The 19737-nt window shown below is 32.8% G+C and overlaps 1 protein-coding gene across 4 annotated transcripts; it reads left to right on the top strand.

Annotated features, from left to right (window-relative positions):
- The first annotated feature begins 15304 nt into the window (after positions 1–15304).
- Positions 15305–19505, top strand: LOC115998705 (pentatricopeptide repeat-containing protein At1g04840-like). 4 transcript variants are annotated; one of them, XM_031238343.1, is made up of 6 exons: positions 15305–16578; positions 16664–17602; positions 17738–17943; positions 18234–18297; positions 18468–18691; positions 19245–19505. In XM_031238343.1, the coding sequence occupies exons 1-2, from the start codon at positions 15378–15380 to the stop codon at positions 17494–17496; spliced, it is 2034 nt and encodes a 677-aa protein (XP_031094203.1). In that variant the 5' UTR covers positions 15305–15377; the 3' UTR covers positions 17497–17602; positions 17738–17943; positions 18234–18297; positions 18468–18691; positions 19245–19505. The 4 variants fall into 4 exon arrangements, with proteins under 4 accessions (XP_031094203.1, XP_031094205.1, XP_031094204.1 ...); XM_031238345.1 differs by lacking the exon at positions 19245–19505 and having other exon boundaries at positions 18468–18538; positions 18612–19126; XM_031238344.1 differs by lacking the exon at positions 19245–19505 and having other exon boundaries at positions 17789–17943; positions 18468–19126.
- Positions 19506–19737: the final 232 nt, after the last annotated feature.

The raw sequence follows: 19737 nt of genomic DNA, 5'->3' as shown, positions 1-19737 counted from the left end.
AAAATATGCTACTGTCCCTATGTATGAGCTTTATATGAATGTTCCTAAGAATGGTGAAAATATGTTGTTGTCCCTATGTATGAGCTTTATATGATTGTTTGAGCACAAAAATGGTGGAAGTATGCTACTGTCCCTCTGTATGAGCTTTATATGAATGCTTGTAAGCTTTATATGATTTCTTGAGCACAAAAATGATGAAAATATGCTTTTGTCCCTATGTATGAGCTTTATATGAGATGAAAATATGCTTTTGTCCCTATGTATGAGCTTTATATGAATGTTTCTAAGCTTTATATGATTTTTTGAGCACAAAAATTGAATGTTTCTAAGCTTTATATGATTTTTTGAGCACAAAAATGATGAAAATATGCTACTGAAAATGTATACAGTGTGGAAGACTTGAAAAAGGTATAGTCATTTCTTTTATTTATTTTGTGTTTTAAATTCAGTTCATTTTGAATTACTTTGTATTTTTAATTGAATACTTTTTTTTTTTTAGAGTTGGCAACTGGGACAACTAGAGTTAAGAGTGTTGGTTCATCCCGGCCAACCCTTACACATTTACTTTTTATTTTTTCAATTCTTTTCATTTGCTATGATGATGCTTCCACCTTTGTCTGAATCAAAAGATTTTGGGTTGGTATGTTGCTTTGAGTTTTGAGTTTTCTTCCAAAACTCAAGTGGAAATTTTCTCCCAATTCTATCTTGATTTCAAAACTTAACCATCTGAGCCACATGCCCACATGTTAGACTATTACTCTCTTAGTTTTTAAACTTGTGTTATTTTACCATTTTGCATTATTACTTATTTAGTATAACATATATTAAACTTGTGTTATTTTATCATTTTGCATTTCTTAACAGGAAGATGGGGAATATTTGAATGATTGTTGAAGATGAGTAAAATGGTGTTATTTCACCATTTTGCATTTCTTATTTTCTTATCAGGAAGCTTAAAGCCATTTGAATGATTACTTTTTGTTTTAAATAATATTTGAATGATAACTTATTTAGTATAACATATTAACATATATTAAACTTGTGTTATTTCACTATTTTGCATTTCTTAACATGTAGATGAGGAAAATGGTTTTATTTCACCATTTTGTATTTCTTAACAGTTAATTAGCTAATTTAGTATTTGTGCAAATGTTTGTAACATAATTAATTAGCTAATTTAGTGATTTTAGACTCTTAGTTTATATTTTTTGAGTTTTGTACCATAATTAGTTTTCGAAGTTGTATTTTGCTTCAAAATTTTACTAATTTAGTGATTTTAGTTTACAGTTTTGCATTATTTTTTAAAATTATTTTCCCAAACATAATTTAATCTGAAATCCGACAATATCCGCCCGAACACGTCCGAACCCGAAATTAAAAATATCCGACGGTAATATAGTTAAAAAATCACGGATAGGATATAGCAAAATGAAACCGAAATCCGAACGGGTTGGCGGATGAGAAATCCGATCCGCCCGAACCCGTCCGATGCACAGGCCTACAAAATAGCACTATCTTAAGCTAAGAAGAAAGAGATTCTCCTTTGACACCATGACAAAAATCCATCAAAACAAACAACACTACATGCATGCATCAGCCGATCTGCGTATATACGGGATATATAGAGAGAGAGAGGGGGGCTAAAACTATCCACCAACAAAGAAATAGAAGCAAACTAAATATTAAAATAATTCAAGATAAACGGCATATATTACATTGTACTAACAAAGCTAAAACAAAACTCATCAACCCGGTAGAATTACCGGATGGCGAACATCCTTGATATTGTTATGCCTAATGCCTTCCATAGAGTGTATTTATACACAATGGATAGAGCTGTCAATGTGGGCTGGCGGGCCCCGCCCCGCCAAAGCCCGTCAAAGCCCGCCTTTGTGGCGGNAAGCGGGCCTAAGTAGAGGCAACCCGCCCCGCCCCGCCTTAAGCCCGCGGGCCTTGGCGGGGGCCCGCCAAATTTTAAAAGTTTTAAATTTAAATAAAAATTAATATAAAAATGTAGTAAGTGTATACTAAAATAATTTGGATAATTTAAACATATAGTAATGTATTTGTAATTTTTTAAACACAATAATGACTAATAAATAAGTGTTAATCCATAAGTTAATAACAAATCATTTATATAATTTACTAATGTTTTGAACTTGATTATACATATATATATATTAATTATTGTATTAGTTTACAGTACAGTTAGCTATATATTATAATTATATAGTGTTAGTTTACAGTTTATACTCCGTATATTATAATTAGTGTATTAATTTATAGATTGAAAACTAATATAATTATATAATTATATAATTATATAATTAGTTTATAAAATTCAATGTAATTATATATTGAATTTTGATTTACAGTTTACACTGTAAACCAAAATTCAATTACTATTACATTAATTATATAAAAGGGTGTATATATATATTACACACACACTAATGTTAGTAATATAATCAAGATGAAAAGACATATTAAATGTTATAGATTTACTATTGTAGTATTTATTTATTTTAATAACTTTTTATTATACATTTGGCGGGCCCCCGCCGGCCTGCCAAGCCCGCCCCGCCAAGCCCGCGGGTTAGGCGGGAGCGGGCTAAAAAGCCCGCCTTTAAACGGGCTCAAAAAATTAGAGCCCGCCCCGCCCTTTTGGCGGGGCGGGACGGGCTAGCCCGGCGGGCTAAGCCCGTTTTGACGGCTCTAACAATGGATGATATTAAATGAGTGCAGTATTGAAATTATAAAATGGTAACGGATCTCTCAAGAAAGGTAAAATTCATACAAAAATTTATAGGAATTATCAATTAATACCAAAAATGTAATATTCATACAAAAATTTATAGGAATTAACAATTAATATAAAAAAATTATATCGTCCAAATGTTTGATATTACAAAAATGCTCGTGAGTTTGGGTGGGAAAAATGAGCCTGGCTCATTTTTATATAATTTATCATTGGTAGAAGAGCAAGAAGAAGAGCTAGTTCCGGCTATGGGAACAACAGTGGAGTTTAGAGATATCGGTGATGCCTTTGGGGATGCTAACAGTTACTGTCAAACATGCTCATGCTGTAAGGCATCCAATCCCAACGCCTGCAGCAATGTGCCGTGTTGTTATGCTCTCAAATGCAACCTTCCTGGCAAGCCTCCTGGCACTTGTGCCTTTACGCCTGTGGCTTGCAATTGTACCAATTGCAGCTAATATATGATTGCATTTTATTATATTTGAAATATCAAAAGAAAGAACATTCGTAGCGGGAAAACTAAGTAATCAATATTCAATGTACAACCTATCAATTTAAAGTTACTAGTTATTACTCCTCTGCCTTATTCAAATCTTTTTTTTCCCCCTTATTTTCTTTAGCATATACACACGCACACTACACACACATATATAACAAACTACCTCACAAAATTCAATCTACCATCAAAATACCGACGATAAGTGTATGCTATCTTTAAAATTTTTCAATTTGACAAATAAGTTTCAATTTATTTCTTCTAAAATTTAAACTATGATTATATAGCTTCTTCATCCAATATATTAAATTGATTTTGGGTTGATTTGAAAACAAGAATTTTTTTTTTCCCGAAAATTATATATGGAAAATGACTATTTTTATTATGATAGTGATTAGTGTTTAAACCAAAATAAAATTATATATAAATCAAAAGATGGAGCAAAAATCTACTTTTAGTTATATTCTTTAATTTTTGTCAAATTACAATATTGACTTTATTTGATTGCCACAATTAGTAATTCATTTAAATTTTTGTCATCATTTCACCATATAATTAATAAGATATGGCTAATATATAATATTACTATAACACGGCCAGCCCTGGGCAGGTCTGCCCAGGGCCTATGCACAGGGCCCCCAATTTATGGGGGCCCCTTAATAAAAAAAAACATTATAGGTATTATGTATACTGTATATAAGGGCGAATCAATTAAACATCATTAGCAAATAACCTTTAACTCCTTAGGCAAAACCTTTTTTTCCTTGGCTTTTCATTCGGCGGAAAATCGGCGCAATTCAGCATGTGCTTGAGTTCATACATTACAAAAATTTCACAATTCACAAAAATTAGCGACAAATAGACGCCAATCGCCAAATCTCGACAGGCAATAGTATGTGAATACATAATTGATGCAAACCGCAGATGATAGACGCAGCTCGACAAAATTTTTCAATTCTTCTTGATCATACAAAGTCACAAATTCTCAAGTTCTTCAATTCTCGGTAATTAAAATTACTAAATATTTCACAATTCTTTTTGTTTTATTTACATGACTTAATAATTCCGATTTCAAAAAAAATATATTCAAAGAATTTGTTTCTTGATTAATTATTTATTCATAGAGTTTCTAAATAAATTCTTATTTGTTCTTTAGGATTTTATAATTATGTCTTCTAGAAACTATTCATCTGGGTTTGAGAAGCGTAAAAAGGAAACAAGAATTGAGCAACTAATTCATTCTCAAAAGGGAGCTTTTGAAAAATTCATTATAAAAGAAACTCGATCAAATAGATGTGCAAAAAGATGATGTCAAGGAAAAATTGTTAGATGCTAATCCTCATATAGAATATCAAGATTATTGTGAGATTGAAAAAAAAATTAAATGATAGTGTGCACAACGATGATAGATATTATTATGACAATGAAAATAATAAAAATGTTGATAGTTGTTTAGATGATATTGGTCACAATAATAAACAAAATGATTCGCTTTTATTGACTCAATGATTAGCTTTAATCTCTATTGAAAATGAGATTTTGAAAGAAGTTGATATCAAAAGTTTGTTAGATAATTTTGTGTCTAAATATATGTGCACGTCGCATGTCACTATTTAAATGAAATTTAGATCTATTTTTATACAATATTTATATTTTAAATTTTTGACACAATTTGTTGAACAACTATTATTTATATATACTAATTACTTGAAAAAGGGGCCCAATTTAAGATTTGCATAGGACCCCAATTTTTATTGGAACGGCCTGAACATATTTATACTGCATGTTTATGCATTACAGATGGAAAGAGAAACGACTAAATTATTTGGATGTTATCTTTTAAGTCTGATTTGTTCAAAAAAAAAAATCTTTTAAGTCTCATCTGTGCTATTACTATTTATTGATTAAATTAATTCTTTATTTTTTATTTATTTTCTTTAACATTTTTTTATTTATTTTTTAAATTGAGTTAATTCTATTTTTTGTTCTAGATTTATAGGTGACAATCTACTTTTAATTTTTTTTTATTTTACCAGAACATCCACATTTGGTTCTAATATTATTGTGACATGACCATTTTTGCATCGGTCATTTATCAACAAAACAATTTTAACATCGTTAAATACAAAGACATTTCGGTCTTCTATTACAAATTTTTTCATAAAAATAAACATAAAAATATAGCGTGATCAACTCACTTTCTATAAAAATGATCAAAATCTTTGTATTTAACAACATTTTAACGATTTTGTTGAATGAGAACTAAAAATGATCATGTCACAATAATACTAGGACCAAATGTGGATGTTCTAATAAAAAATGACTAAAAGTGGAATGTCACCTATAAATTTAGGATAAAAAATGGAATTAAATTTTTTTTTAAATTTAATTTTTTTTAATGATTAATAGTACTTTTAGTGTAGTTTCTAAATGTATAAATGTTGTATACTAGTACTAAACTTAATATTATGAAAAGTTAAATTAAAAATAACTTCATTCAAGCCTAGTTAATCAAACCAGACACATAAAATAAGACGGAGGAAGTATTTTAATACATTTCAATAAAAAGTAAAATAATAAAATATTTTAATATTTAACTATAATTTTTTTAATTTTTGGGGTTGTTTGGCAAATGGATGGTAGCTAATAGTGGATAGCGGATAATTAATTGGGTTAGTTAGTTTGACTAGATATAGCATTAGTTTATTGTAAAAAAATATTTGGTATATTAGTTGTTTACTTTTAATTGGTTATATGTAAAATGACTTATAAGGACATAAACTTAATGTGCTAATTTATTAACTCTTAAATTACTTTTACAATTTTATTTATTTATTTATTCACATATTAAATAAAAAGAAAAAAGGGACAAGGCAAATGAACTACAACAATAGAGATATAAATGTTGGGGATGACAATAGTAAAATGATCATTTCTTAATTAAGACCAATCGACTAACCAAAAACTATACTATTCTTAACATTTTAGATTTTTGCTTATTGTCCCACTAAGCTAATGTAATAAGTCATTGAGTTTATTCCATTTTTTGTCCTAGATTTATAAGTGACAGTCCGCTTTTAGTCGCTTTTTATCAGTACATCTACTGTTGGTCCTAGTATTATTTTGACATGACCATTTTTGGTCTTTTATCAATAAAACAGTTTAAATATCGTTAAATACAATGACATTTTGGTGTTCAATTATGGATTTTAAAAAATAAAAAATAAACATAAAAAATATTGTGGTTCAACCTACTTTGTATTAGAAAGATTGAAATGTCTTTGTATTTAACAAAATTTTAACGATTTTGTTGATTCAAGACTAAAAATGGTAATGCCACAATAATACTATGATCAAATGAGGATGTTCTAATAAAAATGGAATAAAAATGGACTGTCACATATAAATCTAGGACCAAATACCCCATTTATATTTGTACTAACTTTGACTACAATTTCAACTAATTTATATTTTTAGAAATAATTTAATACTATTTAAGTATTAACTATTTGGATAGGTATTAAAATTGTTATATCATTGACATGGTAATAAAATTCTTTTTATTCATTGGTTATCTTAAATTGGACAACCACACATTGCATTAAAATAGTAATATACTTGCTCCGAGAAGAGGGGATAAATGATTTTTTTTACTTTCTCAACCTATTGAATCACAAAGAGTCAAAAGTTGACTCTGCTGAGGCTCAAAACCACTCCCATCATCCATGTGGGAGTGTTAATCAGGACAGTGGAGCTCCGAGAGGCATGGGAGCTTGCCCAAGGGAAATCGTCACTTGTGGGAATTGAACCCGGGTTCTCCCGAAATTCCTCCTCTCAAAGAGAGTTCACTTGCCACTTGAGCTACCCCATTGGGTTTATGGAGAATGATTCATATTGTAAGGTGTAACACTGAAAAGTATTGATTATTAGTATATTGAATGTTCATTTTTAATGTACTATGGATTAATTTTTAAATAGTATATTATATTAAAAATGAATCTTCAAAAACTGAACATGTAGTATACTAAATATGAACATTTAATATACTAAAATGAATATGTATATCAAGGCTTGGTTTTGGATTTGGAGTCTACTACATACCGGTGTAGGTCGGGTAGTTAATCCACAAACTCCCCAGTCCTTTTCTACTCATTGGGGGTCTCAATTGAGGTATGCATACTTAAGGAATTAGACTTAGGCCAACTGGGGTGCGTCTGGTTGGTTTTGGTTTTGAGGGACTCAAAATAGAGACTTCGTGAAGAATATTTTCATTCCTCCTTGCCTTGGTGGTAAAATATGAGTATTTTCATAAAATATGTTTTTCAAAAATCTATTTAGGTGTGAGTTATAAACTTATGTTTTATAAAATCTTATTTTGGTGAGAGTGATATACTTATGCGGTATGACTATATGACTATTTGCGAAAAATGTGTTTTGTACTTTTAATTGCTCAATACGTGTTACATGTTGTTAGTAGTGTAATCAGTAGAATGTTCTCATGTGTGATATGTATCATGTTAATGTTGAGCAATAACTTTATATGATGGTGTATTTGCATACATGGCATATATTTAGCATGTCTAGTTTCATATCAGGCATGTAAAAAAATAAAAAATAAAAATATGTTTTAAGGGGTTATATTACGTGCCAATTATTTGTCTTATGTGCTATGTGCAAAAATGTTTTACGGGGTGAAGTGAACCTTACTTAACATTATGCTAATTTTGTGTGTTTGTTTGTGTTCTATTCTCTTAATTCTTTTTGCAAGTGATGTTGCATGAGCATTGGCAAGAGAGCGAACCGCCTAGTATTTTATTGTTTATTAGTTAGTTGGATCTTTAGTTCATTTAGATTTGATTGTTAATTATTTTTGTATTAATACCTAACTTGGCTATTGTTTTCAATAAATATATTTTTGAGCCTTAAATCTTTGAGTTGTTTTGGGTTTTGGTTTAGCCTTGCGTTTGGATATAGGTAGTTATCCAAGCGGTAGCACTCCTTTTCCCTTTGGTTTTGTTTTTGCTACAACTATATTGGATTTTCGAAATAAAACTAAAAAAAAAAAGTGTTTTTCAAAGTATCCTTGGTTTTGGGAAATGAGGGCGTTACATTATGAGACTCGTAAACTAAAAATTGATAATCACTATTGTTATGTGCGTAGCCAATAAAAGTGCAGTCCACCACTTTATGACTTATTTTTATTTTCTTTAGTGTTGGCACTTGGCGTTGTTACCTTTTGTAATACACCCCACACTTTCAAATATTGATAGGAAAGTCTCCTATTTTTCCACAACTCATCTATCGAGTTTATTGTGGGGAACCTCATTTTTTTTTTTTTTTGAGGAAGGGGAACCTCATTTAAAAGGTAGTTACTTGACAAAATAACTTCACCCCACATATTTTAGGGTAAACCTAAACTTATCAAAACATCACATTCATAATCTCTTTCAATGTGCAATGTTTACGTTCAGCCACACCTTTCAATTGGGGTGAATACAATGTTGTATACTCATGTACGATACCGTTTTGCACATAGTAATTACCAATTGGTGTTTCATACTCACCTCCTCAATTACTTCTAACTACCTCAATTTTCCAATTAAGTTGGTTTTTCTTCTTCATTCTTATAAAGAATGTAATTATTAATGTCTTCACTTTTGCTCTTAAGCAAATACACATAGCAATATCGTATGCTATCGTTGATAGAGGTAATAAAATATTTATTACCACTTCACATTTGTATTGATTTAAAATCACATACATCGCTATAGATTAATTCAAGGGTCCGTTTGTAAAACTAGAAAAATAATTTTTGGAGGTTATTTTGAGGATTTTTCCTTGTTTGGGTATTTAAAAAGAAAATACAGTCAAATGAAAATATTCATTTTGATCAAGAGAAAAAAGGGTCAAATTTAGCGTAAAATGTCTTCCTAAATTTTTAATCGAAAGACTTTCTTTTTTTGAATTCTTTATTTTCTCGTCTCTAGAGTATTAGAATAACTAGTGCCAAACAAGAAAAACTACGCATTATCTAATACTATACGCCAAAAATATTAGATAATAAAAAATGGAGTAAATACGCAAAATGGTCATTCGACTATGCCATAATTCACAAATTAGTCATCGACTATCAATTTTACCAATTAAATCCTCAGCTATTCAATTCTTACTCAATAATTTACAAATCAATCATTCGTTGAGGACCTTGTTGAATAAGAATTGAATAATTGGGGACCTTATTGAGTAAGTATTGAATAGTTGAAAACTTAATTTGCTAAACTTGGTAGTCGATGACTTATTTGTGAATTACTATAATCGAGGGACCACTTTGAGTATTTACTCTAAAAAATGAGAATAGAAATGAACAACTTACTATTGTATATATTTGTAGTTTTGCACGACAAAATTGAATGAGTAAAATAAATGGATTAGAATTATCATAGTTGACATGCTGTAATAATTTATCAATAAATTACTCTCAAAATGTACAAGATAAATGTCTTTACCTGAAAAGAAATTTTTTTCAAAAAAAAATAATAAGCATACAGTAAGAAAATATCTACTAATTAAACAGCATGAAACCTAAATATAAATATAAGATTTAATATGACTTATTCGTGGTCCCAAAAAACAAATTGGATATAAGGTGTCTCCTGTCCATTAATTTTGACTATATGGGAAGCTAAGGTTCAATCGAAACAACAAAAAACAAACAAATCTATGAATCATCCCTTGAGTCATGGGATCCCAATTGAGTGGCGTTGTTCATATATCATCGGATACTCTGATGATGTTTGTGTCATTGTCATTTGGGCGTAGGTACTAGTGCCATTGTAATGCCACGTACATTTCTTTTGTATTTGGTATTGTGCATCAAAGGCAACATCCAATAACTTGTTTCCACGTCTTCATGTCACGTCAGTGACAACAAATATTTTGAGTACAGCCCAAGTGTCTGCAGTGATTCAAAATAAAGATGTTCATGTCGTGCCACGAGTCAATAAAATTTTGGAAGACAATTGTTACAATGTTACTATATATTGGTATTTGATAACTCTTATTTTATATCACTAGTGACCACACGTGCATTGCGCAAATAGTACAATGTCTAATACTCCTTTCGTTCCAAATTGATTGTCTCATTTGCTTTTTGCACGTTTTTTAAGAAATTAAAGTAAATGTGATGTGCTTTCCTATTATACCTCCAACTTTTTCACTTTTTGGATATAAAAGCAATAAATAAAGCAAAAGTCATAAGGGTAAATTGAGAAAAGTAGAATGATGGTGATGTTCAATTTTGGAAAGATGACAACATTTTGGGACAAATTAAAAATGAAAGTAAAACAAGTAAAATGGGACAGAGGGAGTATGTATTTTCAAATTAATGTTTCAGAATTTATCAAAGTATCATTTAGTATCCTAGCGTATATCAATGCAAGATTATCAAATTTTTCATTAAAGTAAATATTTCAAAAATGCATAACTATGACTTGTGACATAATTTTTCATAAAATTAATTAGTGCAATAGCAGTTTTAGAGGGAAACATTTTCACTGGATAATACCCAATCATAATTTTTGTAACACACAAAACCCATTAATTGGCGTGATCCATGCTTCCTTTTGTTGCCACTCCCGTCAAGAAATGAATTCTTGATTTAATCTAGTCCTCTAGTGTGCTTCATTGCAATTTTAGTGTCTTGACGCAATGGACCTTCAAAAACATAACTAAATTCTCCTTCCCAAAAAGACAATAATGATATGCATAGTTTCTCATCTGTGTTGAATATATACTGTAAATTAGGTGTACTGTTTCATCAATGACCAATGTGTGATTCTAATTAGTTGACCAAAGTTAATGTTAAATTTTATATTGTATTTTTAAATACACTCTAACATATTCATAGCATATGTTTAACAATTATGTCAATTTTGATTGGGATGTGGTTCGAACCTAAGGCCTTCTTTATGAAAATCAATGAGTAAGTTAAGAATAATAAATAATCAATGGAATATTCTGTTACTAAAGTTTATACTGACGAAATGCATGAGTATTTATGAGAAGTAAATCATATAATAGATGGTAAAGTAGGAAAAATAAAATAAATACTGAAATCAAAATAATATGAACCATTCATTTCAATAAATAATTACACCACCATTTTTTAGTTCCGGTTAGAGCCTAGGCTCTTATTACGTTTGTAGATTATAGATATTTCATGCCATTCTTAATATATTTTTATGCTTATTTTAAGGTGTTTATTTAGGTTTTAGAACTAAAAGTTGTGTTTTGTGCTCAAAATTACCCAAATGCACTTTAAAGGAAGGAAAATAGAAAAGAAAATAAAAGTAAATCAATTTGGAGCAAAAACGCATGAAAAAAGAGCATGTAGAATTGTAGAAGCAACCCTGGAAAAAGACAATTGAGGGATAAAAAGGAGTTAGGTGAATAAATTCTCGGACTAAAAAGTCATTGAAATCCCCTTTTGTTCTTGAGTTCAATTCCGTAGGAGCGGAATTCTGAATTACTTCCAAATCATTAATTATATCCTTGATGGGGTAATTCGGTTCTCTAAGGTGAATTGGAGTTCTAAAAGTTGTGAGAGGGTGAGACGAACTTCGTAGGAGCAGAGCATTGAATTACTTCCAAATCTTAAACTCTATCTTTGATGGGGTAGTTCAACTCTTTAAGGAGATGCATGGAGTTTCAGATTACTTCCAAATCATTAACTTTATCTTTGATGGCATTACTCTAGAAGTTAAAAAATAATAATTTTGATAGAGAAAAAACCTTGCAAATGTGTGAATAGAGATGCTTATGCCAATCCTTGCTTCATTAATAAGGACAATGGAACCGTGGTATGATTGGTTGATAAGGACTTGCACTATGCTTGAGTTTTCTTAGGATTTTGGATCCCATTTTGACCATTTGTCTCATGCCTTTTTCTTTCAAGCCCTTTTGACCTTTATCGCATATTTAAGACTGTGTGGTGAGATCCCAAATTGTACATAAAAAAAATGGAGTGTGTAAGTTTTATCTTTTGAGAGTGTGCTTCCTCATAGAGTTATTAATTAAAAAGAGTTTTTTTTCTATACCTACTTAACCTGTGGACATACTTAAGGTATCTTAAAATTCTTTAAATTCTTTGCTTGAACATTTGTATATACAATTTGTTGCCTTAGTACAACTTTTAATTGGTTATTTGTTGATTCCATTTTTGTTGTTGTCCTTAGTATAGTTGCTTGATGATAAACAACAATTTAAGTGTGGGGGAGTTGATAACTCTTATTTTATATCATATTTCACCATATTTTAACCTATTTTAAAGCTTATTTTAAGGTGTTTATTTTGGTTTTAGAACTAAAAGTCGTGTTTTATGCTCAGAATTATCCAAATGCACTTTCATGGAAAGGAAAACGGAAAAGGAAACAAAAGTTAATCAATTTGGAGCAAAAACGCATGAAAAAAGAACACGCAGAAACAATTATGTTGGAGAGAAGTGTGATCTAGACGATTCTGTTGGACTCTTATCACCTAACCATTGGTATGCATCTTCATCTAATCCCCTCAGCTTGCTTATAGCTTCATTGAATGTATTTACAGTGGTTGCCCTAACACAAGCCCATAGAGAATCCTCAAGTGGCCTACTCTGCTACCTTTATATTTGCATGCAAGTGTCTAATACAAAAGCGGTGCTCAACCCCTAGTAGCACATCCTGAAAGACTGGAATTAACCCCTTCTGTTTGTCACTTATGAAACATATTTCATTCTCCATAGTTGGTGTGATCTCCAAATCCTCTTTCAAAAGTTGTAGGAACCAACTCCAATACTCCTTTTTCTCTCCTTCCACAATAACATATGCTATTGGAAATAAACTGTCATTTGCATCTATACTTACAACAGTCAATAACATCCCACTAGTTGCACCTCTAAAGTGACAGCCATCTACACATATCAGTCTCCTACAGTTTTTGAATCCCTACTTGCAAGCTTCCCAACAAACATACATTCTCAGAAATCTTTCATAACCACTTTGATCAACCAAGTCACTTAGCTTCACAACACATGTTGTCCTAAGGTTTGTTCTTGAAATTTCTGCACAGTAACTCTATATCCTCTTAAAATTGTCTTCCTCATTGCTCACTCTTAACTTCCGTGCCTTCCAGATTGCCCTATATGCTTGTTGATCACTGACATAAAATCCCTCTTTACTGCACACATTATTCTTGAACTTCCTCATCATCCAATCTGGGTAGTCTTTTAATTCAGTTGCCCACCTCTTAGCAACAACAGTAGATTTCACCATTTTATTTTCCCAAACCCAAAAACATCCTTCATGTTCATCTGTCATGTTCAAAATCATCCATGACAGTGAGTTAACTACTTTCCTTAGTCCTATTCTCCCTGGGCAACCCTCATGTGTACACTTAACAATGACCCTACACTTGTCATTTTTCACAGTTTTAATTTCTTTGCCATTATTGAAAGCATAATTCTGCACAACTTCTCTAAACTGATTTTTTTGATGTAAATGTCATGCCTAAAGTGAAATAGGGTCTTTCATGTATGTTGCAGGTCTAAATATAGGCCACTTACCCTCACCATCACTCTTAGAATCCACTAGTGACTCATCAAAATAGTTGATTTCATCAAAATTCTTAGTGATGGTCTTTGCTCCAGCTAATGTTTGTACTGTAGTCTCCCTTTCTTGGTCTATTAGTGTATCAACCTCATCATCTACCCCCATAAATTCAACTTCAACCTCCCTTTCACAATCACTATCTGGGTTAACTACTTCCATTTCTGCATCAATCAAGTCTAATTCATCTAGTGTTTCTACCCAAAGCTCCAAGTGCTTTCCCGGGTTATCCTCATTCATTATTGATATTACATCATTGTCTTATTGTAGTAACTTCAGTCTTTCATTCCAAAAACAATAAATGAGTACTCCTACATCATAATACCCTAACTGCTTTATCATATCCTTCAACCCATTTAGACATACTTCCTTAGCTTCCATTCTCTCATATATTTCATAATCACCACCCAAATATTTCACTTCACCAACCCTATTTATTATCCCATTATGGAAAAGCAGAACTGAAAATGGACCAACTCCATCTCTTGTAAAGCAACAATTAACATGCAACATTCAACATACTGGTCCCCATAGAACAAAAACAATAAAGTTATACATCAATGCTTCCTAATCCCAGTATATGCACATGACATTATCACAAAAGTTAAAACAAAGTGATCGCACCCAGAACACACTAAATATGCACATGACAAAAATGGTCCCCACAGAAAATATACGCATCTACATCCCACAATAAACAATAATCAACATATTGGCCCACATGTATGCTTTACTGCCATTCTTTATTCATATATAAACCACACACCAAACCCTAGATATGCTTTACTATCATTCTACTCTACACACAACACTCAACACAAACAGCAAATACTATTAATTTCATATAATTTCAACATTTAACAAACTATTACTTACTTATTAGTTGTATTGTATTTTGGTCGGAACTCGTTCTAGTCACTGCTGATGATTTCCGCATTGTAGAGTGGAGGCCCAGTTGCAGAAGACGAACTACCCCTCGACAAGAGTTGGTGCCCAGAGTATGAGACAGATTCCCTAGCTTTCTCCCTTCTTCTTTGCTCCTGCCCAGACGAAGTAGCCCTCCACGATTTCGTTGTTTAATTTGTATGGTTTTAGAATCGGAGCAAATTGAGTTAAGCCAAATTAGGGTTGCATTTTGGCCAGAATTTGACAAATAGAGAATTCGACAATTGGAGCAATCGATTTCCCCCTTTTTTTAAATAGAGAATGACGGTTATGCCCTCGCTATTTTGTAATTTGAAATGGGTTAAAAGGATTAATTCGTTAGTTTTAAAAGTCAAGTATTGCAATTAACAGAAGTTTTTTAGTCATAGGATCAAAAGTGCAATTTTTTCATATATATATATTTTGAAAGAAGCAATTTTTTCTTATATAGAAATAGAAATTGTTATCTTTTGGCGGGAAGGGAGCTGGGTATCTTCAAGGATTGAATGTTGTCCCGTATATCATAACTTTCAAGGATACAATTCATTTGTTCAAGACAATGAACGCTATCACAAAAGCGAAGAAGGCTTACTTTCCATCTAAAACCACCAGTTTTGCCACCCAACAGGCTCCAAATCCCATTTCTTCTCGCCATGATCATCCAAATCTCGCCGAAACCCATTTCATATCACTCATCCACTCCTCCAAATCCACTCCCCACCTCAAATCCATCCACGCCCAAGTCCTCCGCCGTTGCCTCCACATAGCCAACTCTAGAATCACCACCCAGCTCATCTCCGCCTCTTCTCAGCACGGGTCGATAAATTACGCCCTCTCCATTTTCCGCTCTTCTTGCTATCGGAACTTGTTCATTTTCAATGCAATCATCAGGGGACTTTGCGAAAATTCGTGTTTCGAGAGCTCCATCGAGCATTTTAAGCTCATGTTGAGGCTTGGTGTGCGGCCTGACCGGCTTACGTTTCCGTTTGTGCTGAAGTCGGTGATGGGTTTGCGTGGGAAACGATGTGGGGCTGTGTTCCATTGCGGGATTTTTAAAATGGGGCTTGATTGTGACTCGTTTGTGAGGGTTTCTTTGGCCGATATGTACGTGAAAATTGGGTTGTTGGATTCTGCCTTGCAGCTGTTCAACGAAAGTCCTGAGAAGAATAAGGTTGAGAGTGTGCTATTGTGGAATGTGGTAATCGATGGGTGTTGCAAGGGTGGGAAGCTGAGTAAGGCAGTCCAGTTATTCGAGGAAATGCCGGAGAGGAACACTGGCTCGTGGAATAGTTTGATAAATGGGTTGATGAGAAGTGGGGAAGTGTACAAGGCAATTGAGTTTTTTGATGGGATGGACGAGAAGAACGTTGTTTCTTGGACTACTGTGATTCATGGGTTGATGCTGAATGGGCTTCATGAGAAGGCTCTGGAGTTGTTCTTTAAGATGGTGGACATAGGTGTCAAGCCCAATGATTTGACTATCGTTTCTGCCCTTTCTGCCTGTGCAAAAATTGGGGCACTTGAGGCAGGGGTAAGAATCCATAATAACATGTTGAGCCACGGGTTCAGGATGAATGCTGCCGTTGGAAATGCTTTGCTGGATATGTATGCAAAATGTGGGGATATTGAGTCTGCTAGTCAGGTGTTTAATGGGATGAAAGTGAAAGATATACGCACTTGGAGTGTTATGATTTGGGGTTGGGCAATCCATGGATGTGCTGATAAGGCCATTCAGTGCTTTGAAATGATGATCTTGTCAGGTTCATTCAGAGTATCACTTGTTTCTAAGTTGGCTTATTTGGAAGATTATTTGCCAAATTGTAACATTGATTTCATGTAATGCAGGAATCAGGCCTGATGAAGTTGTTTTTCTGTCTGTTTTAACTGCATGCTCACACGCTGGAAGGGTGGATCAGGGTCTCAACATTTTTAATAGCATGAAGGTTAAGTACTCTATGGTGCCAACCATGAAACATTATGCTGTGATAGTTGATCTATATGGCCGGGCAGGCCAGCTGGATGAGGCTTTGAGATTTGTTGAAAGAATGCCATTGGAGCCTGACCACATCATTTGGGGGGCACTCTTTTGTGCTTGCAGAGCTTGTAAAAATATTGAAATGGCAAAATATGCCACAGATAAACTCCTGAAGCTTAAGCCAAAACATCCTGGCAGCTATATCTTTCTTTCAAATGTTTATGCTGGTGTGGGCAAATGGGATGATGTTGAAAGGGTAAGAACTTCGATGAAGAGTAAAGATGTAGAGAAAGATCCTGGATGGAGTTCAATGGAGGTGGATGGTCAAGTGCATACCTTTGTAGCTGGCGATCGTGCTCACAGCCTAGCCTGTGAGATATATGCAAAATTAGAGGACATAACAGCAGGTGCTAGACAACAAGGTTACGTGCCTGAAACTGAATGGGTCCTTCATAACATTGAGGAGGAAGAAAAGGAAGATGCCTTAGGAAGTCATAGCGAAAAGTTGGCACTTGCTTTTGGGCTTATCAGTACTGGTCATAGTACAGTCATTAGGATTGTCAAGAACCTGAGAGTCTGTGGGGATTGCCATTCTCTGATGAAACATGTCAGTAAGATGAACCAAAGAGAGATTGTTCTGAGAGATATGAAGAGATTCCATCATTTTAAAGATGGTGTTTGCTCATGCCATGATTACTGGTAGCTGTAACATCCAGGGTTCAACAACAGACACCTGCTTCCTTAGTTCCTCCAAATCTTCCTTTGTATTTGAATATGATTCCTAGGAAATCTGATTACTCCAGAACCAGGTACAACCTTGTGTAACCTACCCTCCCATTCATTTTAAATCATTTAAAAAAAAATTTAGTAAATTTTTTTCTTGAATCTTGATTGGTTCATCTTTTTCTCACATTTATTTATTTGTTAAAATTTTATTTTCTCAGACTAATAGAGTAACTCTTAATGGATTTGAGTAAGACTGAAGTAAATTTCAGGGAGATAACTCTTAAGTTTGCCACAACAAAAGCAAGCGAAGCTCCTTCACATTAATGGTGTTTGCTATTGCCATCCAACATCAATACTGAAAAGTATAACGCATCAATCAACTTCTTAGCTCATTTTTCGCAGTTCTTTGAATATTTTTTATTAGGTAAGTGATAACTTCTAAGTTATATTGTTGAATTTGTACGACATAAGTTGTTGTTTAGTGAAAATTCTTTTGATAATTGATATGCACATGCACATGCACATGGTGACATGCATTATTCTTTTACAGTGCGGCCGTCTTCTTTATTGTCTCTAACTTTTCTTTTGCTTTATGGTCCATTTAATTTGCAGAGCTTAATAACAATGCTTGTGTAAATTTAAGGTGTTGAACCAGTGAAGAAAAATTTATGTTGACTTTTGTTTTCTTATATCCATGTCTGTAATGATTTGTAGGGAGCATGCTTGTAAATTGAACGTGAAAGAAGAGGAAGAGAACAAAGAGAGAGAGAGAGAGAAGGTACACCCTCGCATAACTTGGTTACCACTCCCCTCTATAAATCTGTCACTTTTCTTTTAGAGTTGGATTTGTGTGTCTTCTGTGTTCTTTAAATCTCCATCCATTATTATCTTTAGCTATTCCTCCATCAATTTATAGCGCATGACAAATTATTTCACATTTGGCTTCAGGAAAGAATCTGAATTGTTGATGAAATTCTTGAAGTAAAGCGCAGATAGAGGAAGAAAATGAAAGAAACATGGTTGGTCTAGTATTCACTTTACTGTATTATTTGCTTTCTGATAATATTTGTTTAGTCAACACTACCATTTCAGTTTGATAACCTTGCATAAGGCAGAGAAAGAGGAAGAGAGAGCCAAGGAAATATTTTCCTTAGAAGTTGGAAGAGGATAAGGTTGGTGCCTATGTTAAAGTTGTTTTGTTTTAATGTGAAAATTATTGTAGGTCAATGAATACGGATGTATTTCTATTTAGTTACGTCAGATGAAAATGAAAATAGCCAGTTCAAGTCAGTATAACTAACTGTTCATTTTGGATTGTTTTGGTGTTTTTGAGCTTTACCGTCTCAGTTTTGACATTACTGTAACCTGGACTCTTAAGATAACTGTTTTAATTGTATAGATATTTTTTATTCCTTTGTTCTCCCTTTTTCCCTTGGTACTTGGTGTGATATGGCGAAAATAATTTGTCCTGTTTTCATCTATTTTCTTGGTGATTCATTGTCTTCTGACTTGTGGTTGGGCCATTAATAGTCTAGTACAAAGAGGAATAGACCTCTAAAAGAGATGTTAATGGGGAGGGCTCGCCAAGTGCTTCTTTTGCCTTTAGTTGTGTATATCAGTCTATGAGTCAATTGCAAACAATGCTTTTCTTTCAGCATGAATTTACTTCTCAATGGAGCTAATGCTGCATTTACTTGCTTAATTTTTGTTTGACGGAGAGACTAGTATAGGAGGATGATAAAGCCAAAGCGAAGACTGCCTACACTGCTAACTTTTGCAACAAATTCAAATGTGAAGTTCCATAAAGTTAGACTCAGCAATCCTGTGAGTCAGGTGAGCATAAAGCAAGTGAAGTATTTGGTTGTAGTTAATGGCTTTTGTTGTTTACTGCTCACTCTTACTACATGAGTTTGAATTGGGTGAGATGAACGTGGTCATTCTATAAAAACTGAGAATTGATCTCAATCGCCCATCATGATTCATTAATGGTTGAAAATTTTAGTAAAAAAAAGGGATCAATTTTATAAAAGAGCGGGATTCATTTTATAATTATTGCAAATTTAAAATTTTAAAAATTTATTAATAGTAAAATCCTAAAATTTGATTTATCAAGATAAAGGGTGTGAATGTGTCCACACTTTTTATAAGTCTTTATCACCCAACCCTCTTAAACTCGAAAGCCCTCTTAACATCTCTCTGACATTCATGGATTTCATAG

The sequence above is a fragment of the Ipomoea triloba genome, chromosome 12 (assembly GCF_003576645.1).
Source record: "Ipomoea triloba cultivar NCNSP0323 chromosome 12, ASM357664v1".
Taxonomy (NCBI): domain Eukaryota; kingdom Viridiplantae; phylum Streptophyta; class Magnoliopsida; order Solanales; family Convolvulaceae; genus Ipomoea; species Ipomoea triloba.
This window is presented reverse-complemented; position numbering and strand designations above follow the sequence as displayed.